Raw genomic sequence first — 20,663 nt, forward strand, 5'->3', positions numbered from 1 at the left:
CTCGTTAAAGTGTTTAATAATAACAGCTATTAAAACACTGCTCACAAGTCTTAGGAATGCTACATAAAGCGCTTTATAACACTCTGGGGCCAGATTATCTAACATTTCCACCAATGCAAAAAATGAAGTAAACGCTTAGATAATACAAAAAGGAATAAACAATTTCTTTCGCAATCCATATTATCGCAAAACGTTTGCACTTTTGCAAAAATAAATCAGACTCTTTTTTGTATTATGTCTACGGCGCAGCATAAATCGAATGGTGTTTAGGACATTTCCATTCCTGTTATGCAGAAAACGTAGTAAATAAAACAGCCTGCTTCCATTTTGCCCTAGTGAACTTTCTTGTTGATAATACCGATTGGAGCTAAACCTCTTTGCTCCATTCCGTATTATCTAAACAGCAAAATTGGTGCTAAATTCGTTTGCTCTACTTGATAATCTGGCCCCTCATTACATTAAGTGTTGCATACATTTGGACACCTGGGTCCAGATTACAGAAACTTTGCACCGGTGAAAGTGCAGTTTGCACGGTATTAGCAGTATTTTAAAAAACATCGGCACACATTAACAAACCAGTGCAGGATCCCAAGATGGCGGCGGAGGGCGGAAGATGTGCTTGAGTGAGGCTCCGTCCCACCCTCCCTCGCTGCAAGAAAAAAGCTCCATAATGAAGCGGATGCCTCATCTACGAGTCGATGAGGTTCACCGGGAACACTAGCGGAACGTTGGGACCATCTGATAGAGGTGACACCGCAGCAGATTCCTTCGTATTGCGGATCCGAGCGCAGCCAACTTCCCGGCCTGCCGCGACGCAATAGAGCGCCCAGACAAGCTGTAAGCTGCAGTACGCGGTGGAAGACACGAAGGGACAGGCGGCGGAGCACTGCAGATACAGGGGGCCGTGCAGAGGTTGGAAAATGCCCCGCGCCTCCAACGACATGCAACACCAGCAGCGGCCCAGCGGCAACGTAGGACTGGGTTCAGGTCCACACAGGAAGGCGCAGTCAATTGTACCGGCGGCCGCCTCACGGAGATGCCGGAGCACATCCAGGCAGCAGTGAAGAGGTGGAACTAGGCAGCCCCTCCCAACAGTAACGCCGCGGGGGGACAGCATTAGACACCAGAGACCTGCCGGTCCTGAAGCCGAGCACCGGACGCCGGGTCTGCGATTTGGGCCGGATCGGGGAGGTCCAGACGCATCCGAACTGACGAGGAAACAGTGCCCCACCCCCTCCTTCTCATTAACAACGTGGGGGGCCATAGAAACCCTAAGCTCAAGCCATAATCTCCCGAGCTGCAAGGGGAGCCTTCATCCAGTGGGGACTTGCAGGGCAAGCTTAAGTGACCTTGTGCTTATTCAGAACATATAGGGGGCAGCAAGGAAAAGGAGGCCCAATACCACGGCCCTGGAAACACCCCCATCAAGGGAGTGATCACATAAGAGGAGCAGTGACAACAGAAGAGCTACCGAACACAACGAAAGACACACCCAACACAGCTCATACCCCACCAAGCACAACAGGAGCAACGGGGTACTGTGCGAGGGTGGTGGGAACGGACACCGATAAAGACCACGTCCCAGGAATAGGTCGCGAGCAGCCGGGGCACAGGCTCAGTGATATGGAACTCTCCGTGCAGAGACAGGAATGGCAACAGTCCCGCTAGCACGTTCTCACCCATTGAAGATACACCACGGCTCGATCAGAGGCTATAGGGCAATTCAACAGCACCTATCTCTAAAACCAGGGGGCGGCCAACCCAAGCTGTACAACAGTCTTCCCAGAAGGGGAACGACCAGACCCTAACACAATACTGGGGGGCCGATCCGACTGCACCCATAGCTTCCTCGAGAAGAAAGAGGCAAGAAGGCCCCTCAATTAAACCCACTACGGAAGACCAGAGTACCAACATGGCTTGCGGGGAAGATATGAAAACATGGTTCGGGGAATTTCAAGCCCAGTTTATAGCCACGATGCAGACCCAATTCGACTCCATTAAGAGCGAATTGAAAACAGCAGTGCAGGAACTGAAGACATAGATCACAGACCTAGGGGAGAGAACAACACCCTGGAAAAAATAGCACAAGACCTAGAGGAGGAAATGCAACAACAAGCGGAGATCCAGGAACAACTATTGCAAAGGACCCACAATCTCGAGCTGCAATGCGAAGATTTGGAGAACCACTCAACAGATCGAACATAAGAATAAAGAATATGTTGGAAACAGTAGAAGACAAAGATTTGAAGGGGGCGGTACAACACGTTTTCAAGGATATCATTGATGCAACAGATGAAGAGGAGGTCGAAATAGATAGGGTACACCGGATCCCGCCACGGGGAAGTACTGGTGGCACTTTCATCGTACCCCCAAAAGGAGAAGCCTTTTGGGGCTTAGCAGAGCCCGAACAATGGATCATATTCGTATGAACGGACAGGACATTCAGCTGTATCAGGACCTGGCTCAGTCTACGCTGCAGAAACAACGCAATATGGGCCCATTGGTGAGAGCGCTAGCAGCAAAACAAATCAGATACAAATGGACATTCCCATTCGGTCTCCTCTTCACATGGGAAGGTAAGCAGCGGAGGGTCACAACTTGCGAAGAAGGACAACAAATCTTGGGCATACACGATCATGAGGAGGACAACCAGAATACTGACAAAGAGAGGCCCTCCCAGAAGAGGTCACCATGGGAATGGAAGAGAAACGGCAGAAAAGTCAAGGGGTTGCCTCTCAACAAATAAAAGATTAAAGCACACATAACAACAGAAGAGAAGCCAAGTCCCGGATGATCGTAAATCCCGAATCACCATAGTCTTTGGAGGAGCGACGCATCCAATAATGCAGGTACGGAGGGGTGGAGGGGGAAACCGCTCGGGACGGGACTTGGAATCCAGAGGGTTTTAGGACACCCTACAAGTTAAACATGAGGGAAGATGGGCATGGCACGGAAGGCGGAAAGCCTGAGCGGTCATAGTAACCAAATCGCGCCTCAGGACAGTTTCGGGGGGCAGGGGGAGATAAACAGGCAGGTTAGGGGATGCGCTGTTTGGGGCGGAGGGGTCTGCGGAAACAATCAGATACTCACATAGGCCACGAGGGCAGATCATCAGAACATTATCTTTTGCTAAGGAATGGGGGTGAAGATACTCACATACAACATCAGAGGATTAAACTCTCCAGTGAAAAGGAAGAAGGTTGAACATTTCCTGAAACAGGGATCTTACCATATAGTAATGCTCCAAGAGACTCACAAGGGGCAGGACAAGAAGCAGGTGCGGATAAAGGGGTATAACCGGATACTGCAGGCAAATGCAGAGGACAAAAATGCAGGAGTCCTTATAGCAGTACAAGACACCTTACACATACAGCCACTCCACACAGAGGCAGATAAACAGGGCAGATATCTCTTCGTGAACACATACTTAAAGGGAATTCCCTTCACATTAGCGTTGGTATATGCCCCAAATACGGGACAGAAAGGTTTCCTTAAAGAAAGGCTGGATAAACTAGAGCAATTCGCCAAGGGGGAGATAGTTCTAGGAGGGGATTTGAATATTGCATGGAATCCCATGATGGACAGGTCAGACCCCAGACAGAGGACACAGGGATCCCCATCGAAAGCACTAAGACAGAAATTGGCCAACCTAGCAATTGAGGACGTTTGGAGGCATATATACCCCAAACAACAAGGCTTTACATACTTCTCACACGTACACAATTCCATGTCAAGGATTGATTACCTTTGGGCTTCGGCGGGTATCCTGGGGAAAATTCAGAATACAGAGATAGGCTCCATCTCACTTTCAGATCATGCCCCTCTGTGAACAGAATTATTGTGGGCCCCAAACACCTATGGGCTGTGGAAATGGAACCAGTATTGGGGAACACTCTTAAGGACCACATAACAGAACACCTCACTAGTAATAACCTCCCATAGATCTCCAAAGAAACACAGTGGGAAGCGCTAAAGGCGGTCACAAGGGGGCATGTAATATCACTAAAAACTCTGAGGGAAAGACAGATCCACCAATGGGAAAAAGAAGAGGCAAATATAGGGAGAATCCAAGCTGAAATCCTCCAGAACGTTGCAATTAAAGAGAAGTTTGAGACATGTCCAGCCAGCTGGACTCACTCCGCACAAAAAGAGCGGAGAAGCACTTGCTCCGGTAGAAACATTGGTACTATGTTAAAGCTAATAAAGCCGATAAGCTTCTGGCCAGGCAGCTCAAGGGGAAAAGACAAGAACGGACAGTGGGGGCCATAGTAGACCACATGGGGCAAAGGAGGACACAAACAGCAGAGATAGGGAACATATTTGAAATATTCTATCGCCGCCTCTACTCGTCGGACCGCCCCGACGAGACGAGACAAAAATCCTATCTAGAGGAGGTACAGCTGCCTACACTTTCAGAAGAAGATAAGCACACCCTAGGTGAGGACATTACGGAAGATGAAGTCACCAAAGCAATAAGGGACCTCCCTAGCAACAAAACCCCAGGCCCTGATGGGTATACTGCACTATTGTACAAGGTATATAGGAACATACTGACCCCAGTCCTAAAAGAACTGTTTAATACCTTTAGCGACAAAGGTAGCATCACCCAATCAGTGAATGAGGCAAAGATGCTGGTAATTCACAAACCAGGGAAGCACCTGATACTGCCAAGCTCATACCACCCGATAGCATTGATAAACTTAGACATGAAGTTATATACCAAGATACTAGCCACCAGACTTACGTAGGTCCTCCCGAAATTGATCCACCAGGACCAATCCGGGTTTGTCCCTGGGAGACAGACACACGACAACATCAGGAGAGTCCTGCACTTGGTAGAAAAAATAGGCATAAAACGATCCCCGGCAATAATTCTGGCGCTAGACACGGAAAAGGCATTTGACCGAGTAGAGTGGTCACTCCTTTTCCAGATATTGAGGAAAATGGGTATAGGAGAAACCTTCATTGATATGGTCAGGGCAAATTACAACTCCCCGAACATACGTATAGCAGTGAATGGAGACTTATCAGGAAAAGTAAATATCGAGAGAGGGATTAAACAAGGGTGCCCCCTGTCTTCACTGCTATACGCCATTTTTCTGGAGCCACTACTGGCCCGCATTAGAGACAATCGGGAAATAAAAGGGATAGAGATGGCAGGCCATACACATAAAATTGCAGCATATGCAGATGATATGCTGGTGACCCTGGGGGACCCGGTGGGTTTGCTCCCGATGCTAATGCACGAGATCGACAGGTTCGGCTCCCTCTCAGGCTTAAAAATCAATCGGCAGAAATCTGAGATCCTGTTTTTGGCAGGGAATAACGTCCAAATACAATTGGTAGCAGCAGAACAGCACCTGGAGGTAGTGGAAAAAGGAGCCAAATACTGGGTATTACTTTAACAGGCAGAATACAGAACCTTTACTCTCACAATTACCCCCAAATACTTGACCAAATCAGACGTGACCTGCGAGATGGAATCCCCTTTCGGGCTTGTGGTGGGGTCGGATTACGGCAATTAAAATGACTATTCTGCCGAAACTCCTCCACTTATTTCAGGCAACCCCAATAAAAATCCCACCAGTATTCTTTAAATCTTTAGCAAAAATCAGGTTTCATCTGGAAGGGGAAGACACCAAGAGTATCCAGCTAGGTCCTAACTGCCTCAAGAAAGGATGGGGGTTGTGCCCTCCCGCACTTCAAGAAGTATTACCAGGCCGCACAACTATGGGTATTGAGAGAATGGATACCAGAGCACTCACATAAATTATGGGCGGCACAAGACAGAGTGGTCACGACGGTACCCACTAGACACCTTCTTTGGTTTGGAAGGAAACATAGACACCCCAATTTACGAATAAGGGAAATAATGAGCTCCACGTTAGAAATCTGGGATAGAGCCATAAAGAAAAGAACATTATCTACCGACCCAGCCCCATTCACGCCTCTATATAAAAACCCAGAATTCGATCCGGAAACAAAGACAGGAGGATTCCGAAAGTGGGAGGAGGGAGGATGCCGGATGGTGGGGGACATGTACCACTTACAACAAATAAGAACTTTCGAAGACTGTTCATCCTTACTGAACTTAGACAGTACTGACAGATAAAGATATGAACAATTACATCATTGGTTAAGCACCTCCCAAATGAAAAATGCTGCGCTGAGGGATCTTACCCCTTTTGAAACTTACATTATGGCAAACACAGGGACCACGAAGTTTGTATCAAACACATACAAGTTCATCAATGCCATGAGGGAGGGCATCAAATTAGTGTATATAAGGAGATGGGAGAAAACACTACATACTTCAATCCCTAGAGAACGCTGCGAGCATATCTGGGGTTAATACCCAAACTCACTAAGGTGATGCAAGCTACTGAAATGTTGATGAAAATGCTGGTACAGTGGCACTACACTCCAGAGAGGCTGCACGAGATGTTTCGGAACTCCATGAACAAATGTTGGCGGCACTGGGGAGGGGAAGGTAACTGGCGACACATCTGGTGGGACTGCCCGAAACGTCAGCAATTCTGGTCTGAGGTGAAGTCTCACATCCACTCAATGCTACCTCATGTGGGAAACCAGGGAGAAGAAGCATGGATGGGTGGGATATGGAACCCGAAAGATAAACATATCACCAAAACGCAAAAGCGTAACCTTATGGGACTCTTGATAGGAGCCTGGCTGGAAATAGCTCAGAAATGGAAACAAAGAGACCCCCCAGTAGCAATTCACTGGATGAGGAGAGTCTGGTCCCATATGACAATGGAGCTCTTAACATACAAAATACAGGGAATCCATCATAAATTCAGACAGGACTGGGGCACCACCCTCGAATACCTCTAAAGTGACTATATGGAACAGTGATGCCCGCACAAGATAAGGATCCTGGACCTGTTTAAATGAGGCAAAAGATGTGAAACCTCGCTCTCAGAGACTGAACCGACCCAGAGGGGAGATGGGGTGGTGGGTGGAAGGGGAGGGGAAATGGGAATGTTCAAGTCACTTGTAAAATTAATAAAAATATATATTTTTAAAAACAGTAGACCTCGACAAGTGCAGTTTGGCATATTAAAATCACCAGGTCTAAAATTGCCCTAGTGCTAAAAAGACACATTTTTGATGCATTTTTGCATCAGGGCGAAGTTTGACCTAGTGCTAATACCATTCCGTATTAGCACTAGGGCAAACGTTGCCCTGGTGCAAATATGTAGTGATAATGCATCTTTTTTGCACTAGTGCAATTTTTGCTCTGATGCTTGTAATATGCCAAACTGCACTTGTCGAGGTGCAATGGTTTTTTAATGTGTCCACGTGTTTTTAAAAATAGGGCAAACTTTGCCTTAGTGCTAATACTGTGCAAACTTTGCACTTGCACCATCGCAACATTTCTGCAATCTGGCCACAATAGTTGATAAATGTGCTAAAAGAAAAAAACAAATAGATAGCATTGCTCCCATTAGCAGCACTCTGAGCTTGAGATCATGTGCCTTTTTTGAGCAACTTTTCACCAAATCATATCCATTTGATTTCCTCGCCCTTCGGGATGGAGAGCCTGCATTGCCTTACCTTGGCCATCTGACTCTTTCCCCGATCACGTGACTAAGGACCAATTGCTTCATTGCTAGCTGAGACATACCGTCATGAAGGAGTGTAGCAGGTAGTTGATGGTCACCCACCCGTAGGCTCCCTCCTCTACTCCTGTGAGGATGCGCGCCCCCCGGAAGTTCAAGCGATACTCCTGCAAGGTCTTGCTGACTTCCTCGAGGATCCGGTCAGCAGCTGCAGGATCCTGACGCCTAGAAAATGGAAATTGGAGAGTTTTTCTTTTATTACTTGTGTGTGCTTTGTCTTGCAGTGTGCACGATGTAGGATACTTCTACAAGAAACACAGTTATGCTGACATATCATGAAATACTTGAAGCCTGTCTGAAGCCTTTCTGAAACACTTGAAGCCCTGTGGAACATCACTGCAACAGGATGAACCTAAGAACACCCAGGCTACAACAATGTCACCAATGTCTGCATTAAGATCAAGTGGGCCTAGACCTACTTCCAAGATGGCTGCCGTGGGGCCTCTCCACCCTGCTTGCATCCAAACTCCTTTGGAAGCACACAACAGCATGCCACGACCCGATTGGGTAACTATTTCAACAAATGGAGAACCTCCTCAGAGCCGGGAGGTGAATCCGGGCCCTGCTCCAAGGCCAGCTTCTAAGGCTTCTGTCTTGAATGTTGTTCAATTCTTCTCCTTAGTCATGCTACTTTCAACCTACCGACTTGAATTCACTCTTTCCTTGCATTCTAGGTTAACATTCTAATCTGTAACTTACCTATTGTTACCGTACCCTGCCTCCTACTGCTGCCATTCATGTTTACCTTCACTACTGAGGCAGCCCCCCTTACCTTGAGGCAAAGCTTTACCAGACGGTGTACGAAACTGCAAACAAAATTGAACTTGGATGTCCTTAGATCTGTGCAACCACTTTCGGTTTTGTGCTTAGTGTGCCCTCTGTAAAAAAAACAATCTTAGGTGTTCTTAGATCTATGCAAGCACTTTCGTTTTTGTGCGTAGTGTGCCCTGTGTAAAAAAATCTAACTTAGGTGTTCTTAGATCTGTGTAACCACTTTCGTGTTTGTGGTTAGAAGGCCCCTATAGTGACATTCATGTGGTTAAAACCTTCCCTTTATGCTTACTGCTTATGTTTCACTATCTTACGGAGCCCTTACTGTGCAGCAGTCTCTTTGATGTTGCCCCAAACCCCATGAGGTGAGGCTTTACCAGTCCCGTAATTTGTACCTATTTGACTCATATTCTGCCTGATGTAGCCCCCGTAACATTAGGTGAGCCTTTTCCAGTCCGTGTAATTGTACCTATTTTGATTCATATGCTGCCTGATGTAGCCCCCTGTAACATGAGGTGAGGCTTTGCCGATCCGTGCAATTGTACCTATTTTGACTCGTACGCTGCCTGATGTAGCCTCCTGCAACATCAAGTAAGGCTTTGCCAGTCTGTGTAATATGTACCTTTTTTACTCATATACTGCCTGATGTAGCCCCACGTAACACGAGGTGAGGCTTTGCCGGTCCGTGCAATTGTACCTATTTTGACTCATACGCTGCCTGATGTAGCCCCCGTAACATGAGGTGAGGCTTTGCCAGACTGGAGAGACAGACAGGAAAAGACCAGTTTGTCAGCTGGTGCACCTTCCTTATAACTCCTCCATTGTTTACTGATGTATGACCATCCCAGAACTGATAATTACAGAAAGGTTAGAGGGATGAGTGGAGATATGGGTTAGGAGTTCTAGAACTCTATCTTTAAAAAGCCTTGTTGTACTGTCAGAATTGGCATGATTACCCACAAAGGTAATGCTTGATATTACAAAGACCGTCAACAACTGACACATCTTTTTTGTGTGCATTGTTTCTTAGTACCCTCTTTAAAGCCCATCTACTGCATCATGTGGGGTGGCTTGAAACACTTGTGTATAGGCGCGTTATAAATGCCATATCATATCATATCATATCATATCATGGATGACTGTGGCCACAAATTAGGTCAGACCTCCATTTTCAGGCCACGGCTGGATTGGCCTGGCCTGAAAATGGCCAGGCCAATACAGCCCTCTCATCTGTATTGTGCAATACTTCAGGGGCTACAAGAAGTGCCCTCCTGTGCACCCCAATAAAAAGATATCACCCCTACAGAAGAGTCGCAGTTTAGAGTAGTGTAGCAGGTATTAGAATGATGGAGGGGAGCTGCCTGTTATCATGGAGCGGCACAGCATGCCAAGGAGAGATGCTTTCTGATTGGTTTCTGCACCTCCAACTTGATATACTGTGCAGACCCTCTAATGGCAGGGCGGAAAGTCCCAGCCCTTAGCAGACCAGATAGGCCAGGAACTCCTGCACCCAAAAACGGAAGAGTCAAGATAAAGGACAAAGGCCTGTTTTATTAGCAACCAATATAAAACAGGGACAGCAATGAACATTGAAAATCTCCAACCTGTCATCTGTCTAGAGTTTGAAAACAGCTTTAAAGCATGAAACACGTCATAACTGACGTCACATCACACAAAAACCTATGGGGTGCAGGGATGGTTAGGGGAGTCATCTATGTACACAATCCATAAGGGTTTGTCTTTTCATTGGTCATGCCCTATCTGATGGCTCCACCCGCGACCACCTCTGAATTGATAACAGTGGATCCATATCATTTCTATACTTCTGGATTGGTTAGTGCAACAATCATAGACACCGTTATTTAAGGACACTGATTGGTTGACAGTGGCTTCACCACCCTTGATTACTTGGCCAGCCATCAGCACATGAGCCACAATATTGGCAGGGGAAGCAACATGAAGGTGCTACTTTTCCCAATTTTAACATACCATCTCTGATGCCATAGACCACGAGCCAGGACTTTTAGCTTTGAACTTGGCTTGGTCTTGTATCATTATTCTGAGAATTTGAGGATGGTGAAGGCCGCTGTGTCTGGAGATAATGACTAGGCCCTGAACTCCAACTATAGGTCACATGTGAGGAGACCACGTTTTGAATTACCCTGCTCGTCTTTATGAGGATTTTAGCTTAATTTTTCATCCAGCCAAACCTAAACGACTGCTTTAGGCTTTAGGAAATAATGATTTTCCCTTTAAGTTTGCAACAGTCAGAATTAAATGGCGAGTTCAGAAATACAATTCTCCCTTCAGCACCTCCACCGAAGGAAACATTCAGGAACATGAATCAGACTAGCAAAGACCACGGGAGTCTTATGGAAACAAAGTTGCACTTTGCACGAAAATGTATTGAAACGAAACTTGCGCACGTTTCCTGTGTGAGGTGCCAAACAAACACGGTTTTCCTGTTAGCTTTGTAGAGGCTTCAAATTTACAATTCCTCTGCAAAAAGAATTTGCATTCACTCCACACAGCCAGTTGTGCTTACCGAGGGCTTTTCTGACTTTGAGGCACATAATGAAAGTGCAGAAGGACTTGGTACAAAGCAGGCAATATCAGTAATGCTCTAAGAGAGATAGGGGGAGTTGCCAACGGTTAAGGCGTGAGGACGCAGAACAGCGGAGCTCCCGCTGGTCCTTTTATAAGTTTGCTATAATGATCTGTTTTCGGTCTGATAGTGAGACTGGATGCTGGAACGGTGGCCGCGATGCATGGCGTACCGTGATCCAGTCTGTCTGGGCGCTGATTGTCCGTGGATTCATTCACTGTCCGTGAGACCCGGAGGAGGTAAGATGGCAGTGACCATGTCTCGGGGAGGAGGATGAGCCCAGCTGAGTGGTGAGGATGGCCGATCGAGGTGTGTGAGCTCGCCCTATGAGGTCTTGGCCCCCGCAGATGAGTGCCACCGAAATTGTCAGACAGCCTGGAGATGAGCAGAAATAGAACTGACCAGAAACGGCTCAATGAGTACAGTAGGAGGCGGCTGTACGTAGCAAAGGTGGGGGAGAGGTTGGGAGCCAGCGGAGCTACAGGAAATTGCACACTCCCAAAACTGTATGCACCTCTAAAGGTAATCACTGACCAGTGCCTGTTGCATGGCTGTGTAGTCATCTGAGTGTGTGGGTGAACCCTCCTCTGCTGGGCCCTCTTTGTTGTTAGATGCATCCTTGCTGTTACTGTCTAAATCCTCTGGCAATGGCACACCCCTATTCATTGCAATGATGTGTAGGATGCAGCACGCCAGAATGAGGCTGCACACCTTTCCAGGGGCATACATGAGCATTCTACCTGTACAGTTCAAGCAGCAACATTGCTTCTTCAGTCCTGCAAAGACACGTTCGATCACATTTTGTGTCCTTGTGTGTGCTATGTGTGTGCTACATTTTAACGTTGGTCTGCTGTTGTTTGTGGATTGCCCATAGGTGTCAGGAGACATGGTCTGCAGGGATATACAGCATCACCCGTGGGAAAACAGGGATACACATTTGCACAGTCATTTTAGATTTGTGGCATGCTCATAGGCAATACAGTACAGAAATGGTGTGCTTATGTGTTTCAATGGTTACCAGTTAGGCATGTTCTCCTGTTTGGTCATGCTGCACATCAATCGTGGCACACTACTATTCTGCATTTCCATGGCATCATGTGTGGATCCCAGGAACTTTTCACATACTTGAGTATCATGTTTGCATCACACAAAGCATGCACGTTGATGCTATGGATTCGGATTCGGATGCATGCGTTCATGTGCTCTGGGGAGTTCCATGAATTGCACCTACAACGTTTGGTAGGCAAGCCACAATGTAGAATTCAGTCTTCATGGCATTGATGGTGGGGCATTTGTTGGAAATATGATGTGCTACCTCTCAGGTGAGATGATGGCATCCAGCACCTGTGTGAGAATGCTACTGAATGCTGGCTGTGGGATGCCAGCTACACATCGCAGAGAGGTCCGGAGAGATCCACTGGCACAGATATGCAAGACACTCATCACCTTCAGAATTGGAGGAATGGCTGTGACAATGTTGAGATGTGCCACTAGGTCTGCAACTATACTATCTCTCAGTCCATAATGGTCCTTTGGCCGAGTCTGTAGATGCTGAGTGTATGCTCTGCTGACATCCACCGTAGTCATGCCCTTGGCAGATGGGCACATGGTATTTGCAACCATCTGTTATGTGCCCTGTAGGGTGCACAATGCTGAATGTCCATAACCAATGTGCATATTTATGTGTATTTCAGATGCTTCATGCACACCCATTTGTAGCATGTCCAACGATACACATGTGTGTTATATTGGCCATGCAGCAAAGTCATTGGTGTAGTACATGGATGGGTGTATTGTTGGTGACGTTTTCTGCCTGCCCTGCTTGGTTGTATGCAGTGAGCCTGTTTCCCTGTCCTCTGGCACATTAGAACTCACATAGGCATGCATTTCCTTTGATCCGCTCATCGCGCATTTTGTACTACATGGACATCTAATTCTGCTCCATCTTCAGATGCCCTCTCTCTGTCCACTGCTGGCATTCTCGCTGTTTAGCTTGCTCACTGTCATCTCAATTTGTTGGCAGGTGAATGACCACTAATTCTACAGGTGCCGCTGTAATCACCATCTTGCTATGGTGGATAGGCAGGCAACTACTCCATTGCCTTTAATGCCATTTACGCCATAGCATTGTGGCGTTGTTTCTGGCGGTATATACCACAATTTCATGGCATAATGGCCACTCCTTACTGGCGGCTGAATGTATGCCAATGAAGGGCTTTTCAAGACGGTGGTACACAATTGTTCCATCGACATTGTGGCAGAGATAATTGGCAGACTGGCCTTAGTTATGTTGGTGTATGGGACAGCAGTTTCAACAAGCGCATGATCATCAGTAACATGGCGGTTTTGCTTCTGCCACTATTCTGACTGTTTTCAGCAGTTAGGTGGCCTAATTTCCATTTACACCACACTCTAAATTAGCACATTTGTGCTGCTGGAGGTGTAGGAAGATATTAGGGGATATTACTTTGAAAAGGGAAAGAGAGGGATATCATTTTAGGAAAGAAGGAGGAAGATTTGCGGGAGGATGAGGAGAGGGACATTACTTGGATGAAACATCCATTTGTGGCAAAGGAGCGAGATACTTCTATTGAGGCAGAGGAAGTTATTGAGGAACATTAAGATAAAGAGAGATATTGAGATTGAGGTAGACATTGAAACAGAGGGAGATATCGAGAAAGAAAGAGTTATTGAGATGGAGAGAGCTATTGAGATGGAGAGAGACAATGAAGGGGAGAGATATTGAGAAGGAGAGACATTGATATGGAGCGAGACACTGAAAAGGAGACAGATACTGAGATGGAGAAATAGTTTGTGAAGGGGAAAGAGACGGGGGAGACAAATGGAGGAAGGAGAGGAAGGAACAGCTGAAAGGTGACAGAGCAGGTAGACTACAGGAATTAAAGGGAAGAGCGAGGTCTGTTAAGGAGAGAAGATACCTTCAGGACAGAGACAATGAGAGTGATTGCCTCAATAGGGGGCTAGAACCAGACCGAACCAGGAAGGAGGCTAAAGAAACTAGGGAGGTTCCAGAGTACGAGTCTGGTCAAGGGAAGATTGGAGAGGCAGATGGCAGTGTGTGACAGCACCACTATGACAGGGAGGAGGAAGGAGAGCACAGGGCTAGTCACAACAGCTGAAAGTGAACACTGAGAGGAGAAGTGGGTGAGGGGAAGAGTAGGGCTACAGTTATCTTCCAAACCCTCACCAGGGTGAAACAGTCTACTCTAAAAGTCCTGACCTCGCACCAACCCTGGCAAGAAGCAACCGCCAAGAGAGATCCCCAAGGAAAACACAAGTGAGGCAGGAGTCAGGAGGGCCCCGGATAAACCTGTCCAGCTGAGAGCTGTTGCTTTGCAGTCTGTGAAAGCCAACAGCTCAGGAAAATGGTCAGCGAGCAAGGCAACCCCTTCCCTTCAGACTGCTGGAGAGAAAAAACAGTTCTTCTTGAAAAGTGGACCGTTTTGAGTTCTTGGGAAGACTTTGTGGGAACGTTTGTGTTTGGGCGCTGAATTTTGAACATTTATTTTGGCTGGGAGGAGGTCCATAACACTTTCCAGTTGCTAATGCAATTTATTGCATGCCTGTTTAGTGAAAAAGTGAAATGTCAGAAGAATTCTGAGGCTGAAACCCACATTTTGCTGAAGAGGTTCTGCAGACAGGGTCATAGAGCCACAAAGGGACCAAGAGAGAAGGGCATTCTAATAGTGAAATGGTGATAGCTGGGCACAAACTCCTCAACCTCCCAATCAACTCCACTGAACAGGACTGTAATTACCTACCCCTGTTAAAAATGATGCAGCACGTTTATGAGTAGCGCAGGGGTGCAGTGTCTGTTGCCAAAATGGGAGAAGGGCAAGTGATGCTAGATTCTGATGAACTTCCGGACCGCAAGGAAACTTTACTATGGAATAATTCTAAAATGATAGATTATCTCAAGAAGGTATATTCTTCTCACCATTATCCAATTATACGAAAAATAGTAATGTAGTGAAAAAATAAATGCAATTTTATTTACATAAAATCATTCCAAAGATTACAAAATAGCACATGGCTTAGTCGCCTGCAGCATTTATGTTTGAGAACCAAGAAATTACATCTGAACAATAGTATTTATTTATTTTCTTTAATTGTTTTTTTTTTTATAAATGCCTGAGTTCGGTTTCTAAGCACGGATCCGGGATTCGAACCTCTATTGCTCTGCGTGGTTTTGCTTCCAAGACCGACACGTTGATAGAAAAATAATGTACTCATTCACGTGACCTCTTTGGTGCATCATATATATACCTTTATCTTTAACATGTAGAACACATACAAATAATAAAATAAGTAAGGGAATACAAATACAGAAATACAAATTAAATAATGCTCAACTGTATAAAAGATGTATCCTATAAAACCACTGGTTTTGTTTCTTGAAAACACTGGTTTTGTTTCTTTATGACATTTTTTCTACAAATATTTGACACAAGAATCAATTTGAAATCCTGTATACGTGACATCAAGGGATGTCACTATTCAAATGCCCGGGTCAATGACAAAGATCCTTTGCAGCACCGTATGTATCCTTGTTCGGCATCACACCAGACCAAAGTCTGTTGTTTGGGTAGATGGCGTCTTGGATGCAGATTCCCTGTAGGTGGTGATTGGTAGGTGTAAAGTGAGGTCGAAGGGTTGCACCACTCTGGCGTTGCGAGCATGCCTCTTTAGATAGTAGATAGTAGCTAATTTGCATTGAGGTAGGCTGTACGGTGAGTAGTGTGTGCAGTGACCTGTGGGCCAGGGCTCTGTTGGTTGGTACCTTTCATTTCCCCATGGGCAATACCGGTCTATACCAGGGATAACTGGCTGGCCGTGAAGACTCTTTTACGTGATGTTAGCATTGAGTGTGTAGGTTTCTGTTACATGCATTACAGATACTCTGGCATCTGTACATATAAAGAAGGGAGATGTGTTACATTTGGCTTTCTTCTTGAGCTGGCTTGTGTGTGAGAGTGCCCTTGAGGTCAGCGTATGTATGATGTCATTCAGAGAATGTTTCCCGCAGAAGGCTCCACCCAGGACTGTTGGAGGACAGTTACCTGATTGGTGGGTTCCGGTGGGTTCCCTGTTTCCTACTTGAACCACTTGCTACTCAAGCTTGAACTGTAATGCTCCATAGAAGGACTCCTGAAAATACATGTGGTGGTTTGAGCAGCTGAATGACTTGAGCGCACATAGGTAGAATTGCATCACAACCCCTCAAAGGTGAGACATCACAACTCACCACCAGCAGGATGCAGAGCCCTAACACCCAGTAAAGGGAGCTAAACGTGTCCCTTTGCAAGTTGCCAGTCCCCCACAGGCCCAGCAGGTCTCTCTCTGCAAGGGAAGTGTGCTTTCAGGGCACCTGGTACTCCTGTATTTGTGGTGTCATGATGTAGTGACATACTGTTGGGGGAGAAGAAATTGGAACTGTGTGGGGTGTGGCGCAGGATCGAGGTGATGTCAGGGGGTAAGGGCCAGCACAATTGCTATTCTAATGCACACAATCCGAATGCATACACATCAGAACGTTTCCCAAAACCTAGCCTTTACAATTGAAAACTGTTGTGTTGGTCAAGTGTGATGGGATGTGCAGACACGTGTTGATTAAGGTAATGTCTTACGTAGCAGGCAAGAAACAGGGCATGCATGATGTAATGTACAGGTTATTACTGCAGGCACATGCAACATGCAAGGCTTATGGAGCAGTGTACTAGTACCTCAGCAGCCTCATGCCAGCAGTAGCTCCCAGATAGGCCGGGGTTTCAAGGTGGTGTTGCGATGGTATGAGATCCATGGCTTCATCGATACATTTCCTTAGGGACTCCCCTGCCAGTTCAGGGTCGTTGGCATAGCTAGATATTCCTGGCCCTGTCCAAAGAGAACATTTTAAGTAGTATTAGAAAGGGCAGAATAACAGATGTGACTCCATACTTGTGAGAGCAAGCAGGCCCAATAAGCAGGGAAATGGCAGTTAGTGAGACTACAGAAGCAGATTATCAGTGATATAGAGAAAACAAAGGCCCTCATTCCGAGTAGGGCGGTAAGGGATACCGGGCACCAGTAAGAAAACCGGTGCCGGTAATCCCTTACCGCCCTACTACGAGGTCCCTTAGCGGGTCCCTTCCTTAACGCCTGGTCTGACCAGTCCTCATTGCACCAAACCGGACATGGTACCATTATTGGTGGCAGTCATGGCGCAAATAGCGCCATGACTACCACCAACCTCGTAATGAGGGCCCAAGTCTCACTGAAGCGTATGCAACCAGCAAAGAAAAAGCCAGTCAAGTGGCAGAGATTTAGTTGTGTTCTTGTGTTATAAAGGCATTTCAATATCATGCAGGAGGTTCTAATCCCCACGAAGATGACAAACCTCTGGCAAGGATAGACTTTCCGCATTTGGTCTGCAATACAGGTAGACTCAGGCCCAGTGCCTCTGCTCATGGAACTTTCTTGGTTTGTAGTATCCTCATTATGTTGAAATACTGTGGTACGTTAGCTTGTACAACGCATGTTCCCTTTAAAAAAATAATTTTAAAGCAACACTTTTCTCCTATAACATTCAAATCTGTGAATGGATCTTTACCAAATTTGACAAAGCCGACCGAGGAGGCCAAATTTGATCAGAATCCATGCATTCGATGAAAAAATCGTAAGAGGTTGAATAAAAAGGTAGCTGCAAATGTTAATACTACTAATATAAGTGGGCATACAAAAAAGAAGAACACTTGTAATGTTTAATATAATGAACATTACACGCATATTGTCTATAACTACCAACACACAGAAACACAACAATAAACAAAACACTCTTAATGTCATACAGAAGCATGCAAAGGTTACCTAATAAATGTTATTCCCTTTAGCCCCCTCTTCTTGTAATTGTAATTGGTTATTTATAATGCGCTTAATACCCAGAGGTTTCTAAGCGTGGAGCCAGGGATCGAACCTGTGTTGCTCGATCTTGCTTCCAAGGCGAAAGCGTTGCCCCTGAGCTATCCTCCCAAGATCTTCACTAGAATGCCTCATTACTCTTACCTAGGCTTACCCATTCTTGTCCCAGTAACTCCTTACCCTGGCATCACTGACCCCATCACAGTCCTTCATTTCTCCAGCATTCCCATCCTTGTTACAGTCCTTCAGTACCCCGCAACCTTCATCCTTTTACACCCTCCACCATTACCCCTGAAAACCTCATGCTTGTCATAGTCCACCATTATCGTTGCAACCACCATCCCACCATCATCACAGTCACTTTTACCCTTGCAAACCTCCTCTTCATCACAGTCCCTCATTAACACCACACCCCTCATCAAAGACCCTCATTACCTCTGCTTCCATCATCCTTGTGACAGTTCTTCATCGCCCATGCAACCCTCAAACGTGTCACAGTCCTTCATTACCTTTGCAATCCTCATCTTCCTCATAGCCCCACGTTACCACTTCAAACCTCATCCCTGTCACAGTCCCACATTACCAACATATGCCCTCATCACTGTCCCTCATTAGCACGCGTTCCTCATCCATGTAACAGAACCTCGTTTCCACTGCATGCCTGATCCTCATTACAAGCCTTCTTAAAGGAATGGTTCGGTCAAAATTTTTTATTGCCCCTACGGGTCGGCCATGTGTTTTTAAGCCTAAGTCGCTCGATTTTAGAAAAATTTCCTATAGACCTTACCCGAGATTTCGTCCATTAAACGCACGCGAAAACAGGCACCAGGGAGCTGCCATTTTGTGATAATCCTATCATTTCCCCCATCGCCCTGGCTGACCTGCTTTTGCGGCACTAAATCATATCCACCGCCCCTGAGCCTGTCATCAGCAGACGCGTACCGCCCATTTCACAACGCCAAAGCACGTCTCGTGTCAACAATCGCTGCGCTTCAGCTAATGACGTGTCGCCATGGAAATGGCAGGGCGCCTCTTTCCTCAATAAGTATAAACAGACCGTTTCACAACACACAGCAGCATATTTTCTATTCCATTCCTCTCTCTGTGCTACTTTGAGTATTCTGTGACTTGTTTCTGTGCTCTGGTCAGCTACCTTCGTTGCTTGTAGCACGTGTGGACAGATACCAGTACCACCGCCATCAATTATTTTAGTTTGTGCAACACACAATGGATACAATAATGCCCTACATGTACGAGCCCGAGTATACCGAGGAGGAACTACTGGAAAGGGAAACACGCGAAAACGATGGGTCTTCGGACAGCAGTTGGCAGGACGAATCAACGGATGAAGACACTGGACCTAGTCGCATGGACGGTGTTTCCACCTGGTGCACATGCAATCGGTGCGAGCTAATGCCGACCGAGGAGGAGAACTGCAGCTGCAGTGAAAACTCGGGATGCGTGGCCTACATTTCGGAAGGCGAGCCACGACCGCAATGCATCACCGAGCTGCCAGGCTTTAGGGCAGCCTGCCTCACATGGTCCATGTTGAGGATAATGATGGTGCTTATGCACTAACTTCGCGCAACTGTTCGTCCTCGTAATCCGAGTAACGAGTAAGTATACTCTGCTTGTCATGCCACTCCCATTTCATGGTCTTCTACTATATCCAAAATTACATATACATATCATTGTAACGCATGAAAGTTTTTCAATAGTGTGCAGTGTCTAGATAGCATTTGTCCGAGCAGAATGCCATTAGTTACAAGAATTGTCATTGACAACAAACGTTTATTAAACTTATCTTGGTCATTTAAAAACAGTTTGTTTCATTCCTTTTCACAGGTGGTACAGGCTGGTGGCCTATCGTTCCTTCACATGGTGGCTTAATGGGAGGCTTGGACACCGCGTTCGAAGAGTGATACCCGCCTGTGCCGTTCGTGGCATAAGAGAAACCTTCCCGAGTGACAGCGGTCAGTACAGAGGATTTTCTCTCGCTTTGCTGCAACCTGAACTGTACAATGGCCCTCATTCCAACCAGGTGGTAAGTTCCCTACTTTACCACCATGGTGTAAACACTGTTTACACCATGGTGGATGGCGGATTTACCGCCCCATTCCAAGGTGAGTGGGGCGGTAAATCCCCAATCCCCATTTACCCTTCCCCATTCCCATTTTTGCCCCATAGGGCATAATGGGAGTGGGGAAGGCGCTAATTACGGCACCGTAAATTACGGTGCCGTAATTAGCGCCAAGGACGCTTAGCGCCTTGGTACTCAGGCGTTAAGGTGGAAATCAGGCGTTAAGGGTTAACGGCGCCGACGGCGCCGTTAAACCCTTAACGCCTGGGTTGGAATGAGGGCCAATGTGTAAACTTTTGTTTTTTTTGTCATCAAAATAAGCTACAAAATAAAACACCACATATATTTTAACAACGGTTGTTTCGATTTTTTAAATCAATCAAGTGTGTCTCCATTCAAGGATGGACGTCAGACACCTGTGCTCGGAATGGGTGAAGTTCAGGTCACTGTGAAGCGGGGTGGTCACTATCTAAGTTAACATAATATATTATCAATAATGCATGCACTAAATAACACTTGTTCAAAGTCTTTCAGTCGGTTATGTCTCTATAAAAGTCACACATATATCAATACTATCAATTAACATTGGATAATACAGGCCTTAGGTCAAGGGTCTTGACCACTATAATACAGTGTTTGAAGTGTGGGT

The 20,663-nt window shown here is 46.2% G+C and overlaps 1 protein-coding gene across 1 annotated transcript in view; it reads right to left on the bottom strand.

Annotated features, from left to right (window-relative positions):
• LOC138471920 (ectonucleoside triphosphate diphosphohydrolase 8-like) overlaps positions 1-20,663 on the bottom strand; it is a 349,536-nt gene that overhangs the window by 208,518 nt on the left and 120,355 nt on the right. Inside the window, exons 4-5 of the mRNA XM_069609793.1 lie at positions 16,761-16,911; positions 7,646-7,805 (exon numbers count right to left, since the gene is read on the bottom strand). Coding sequence (XP_069465894.1) covers positions 7,646-7,805; positions 16,761-16,911 — 311 coding nt within the window. The remainder of the gene's footprint in view (positions 1-7,645; positions 7,806-16,760; positions 16,912-20,663) is intronic.

This window comes from Ambystoma mexicanum, chromosome 8, assembly GCF_040938575.1.
Source record: "Ambystoma mexicanum isolate Mex_15411 chromosome 8, UKY_AmexF1_1, whole genome shotgun sequence".
In the NCBI taxonomy this organism is placed as follows: domain Eukaryota; kingdom Metazoa; phylum Chordata; class Amphibia; order Caudata; family Ambystomatidae; genus Ambystoma; species Ambystoma mexicanum.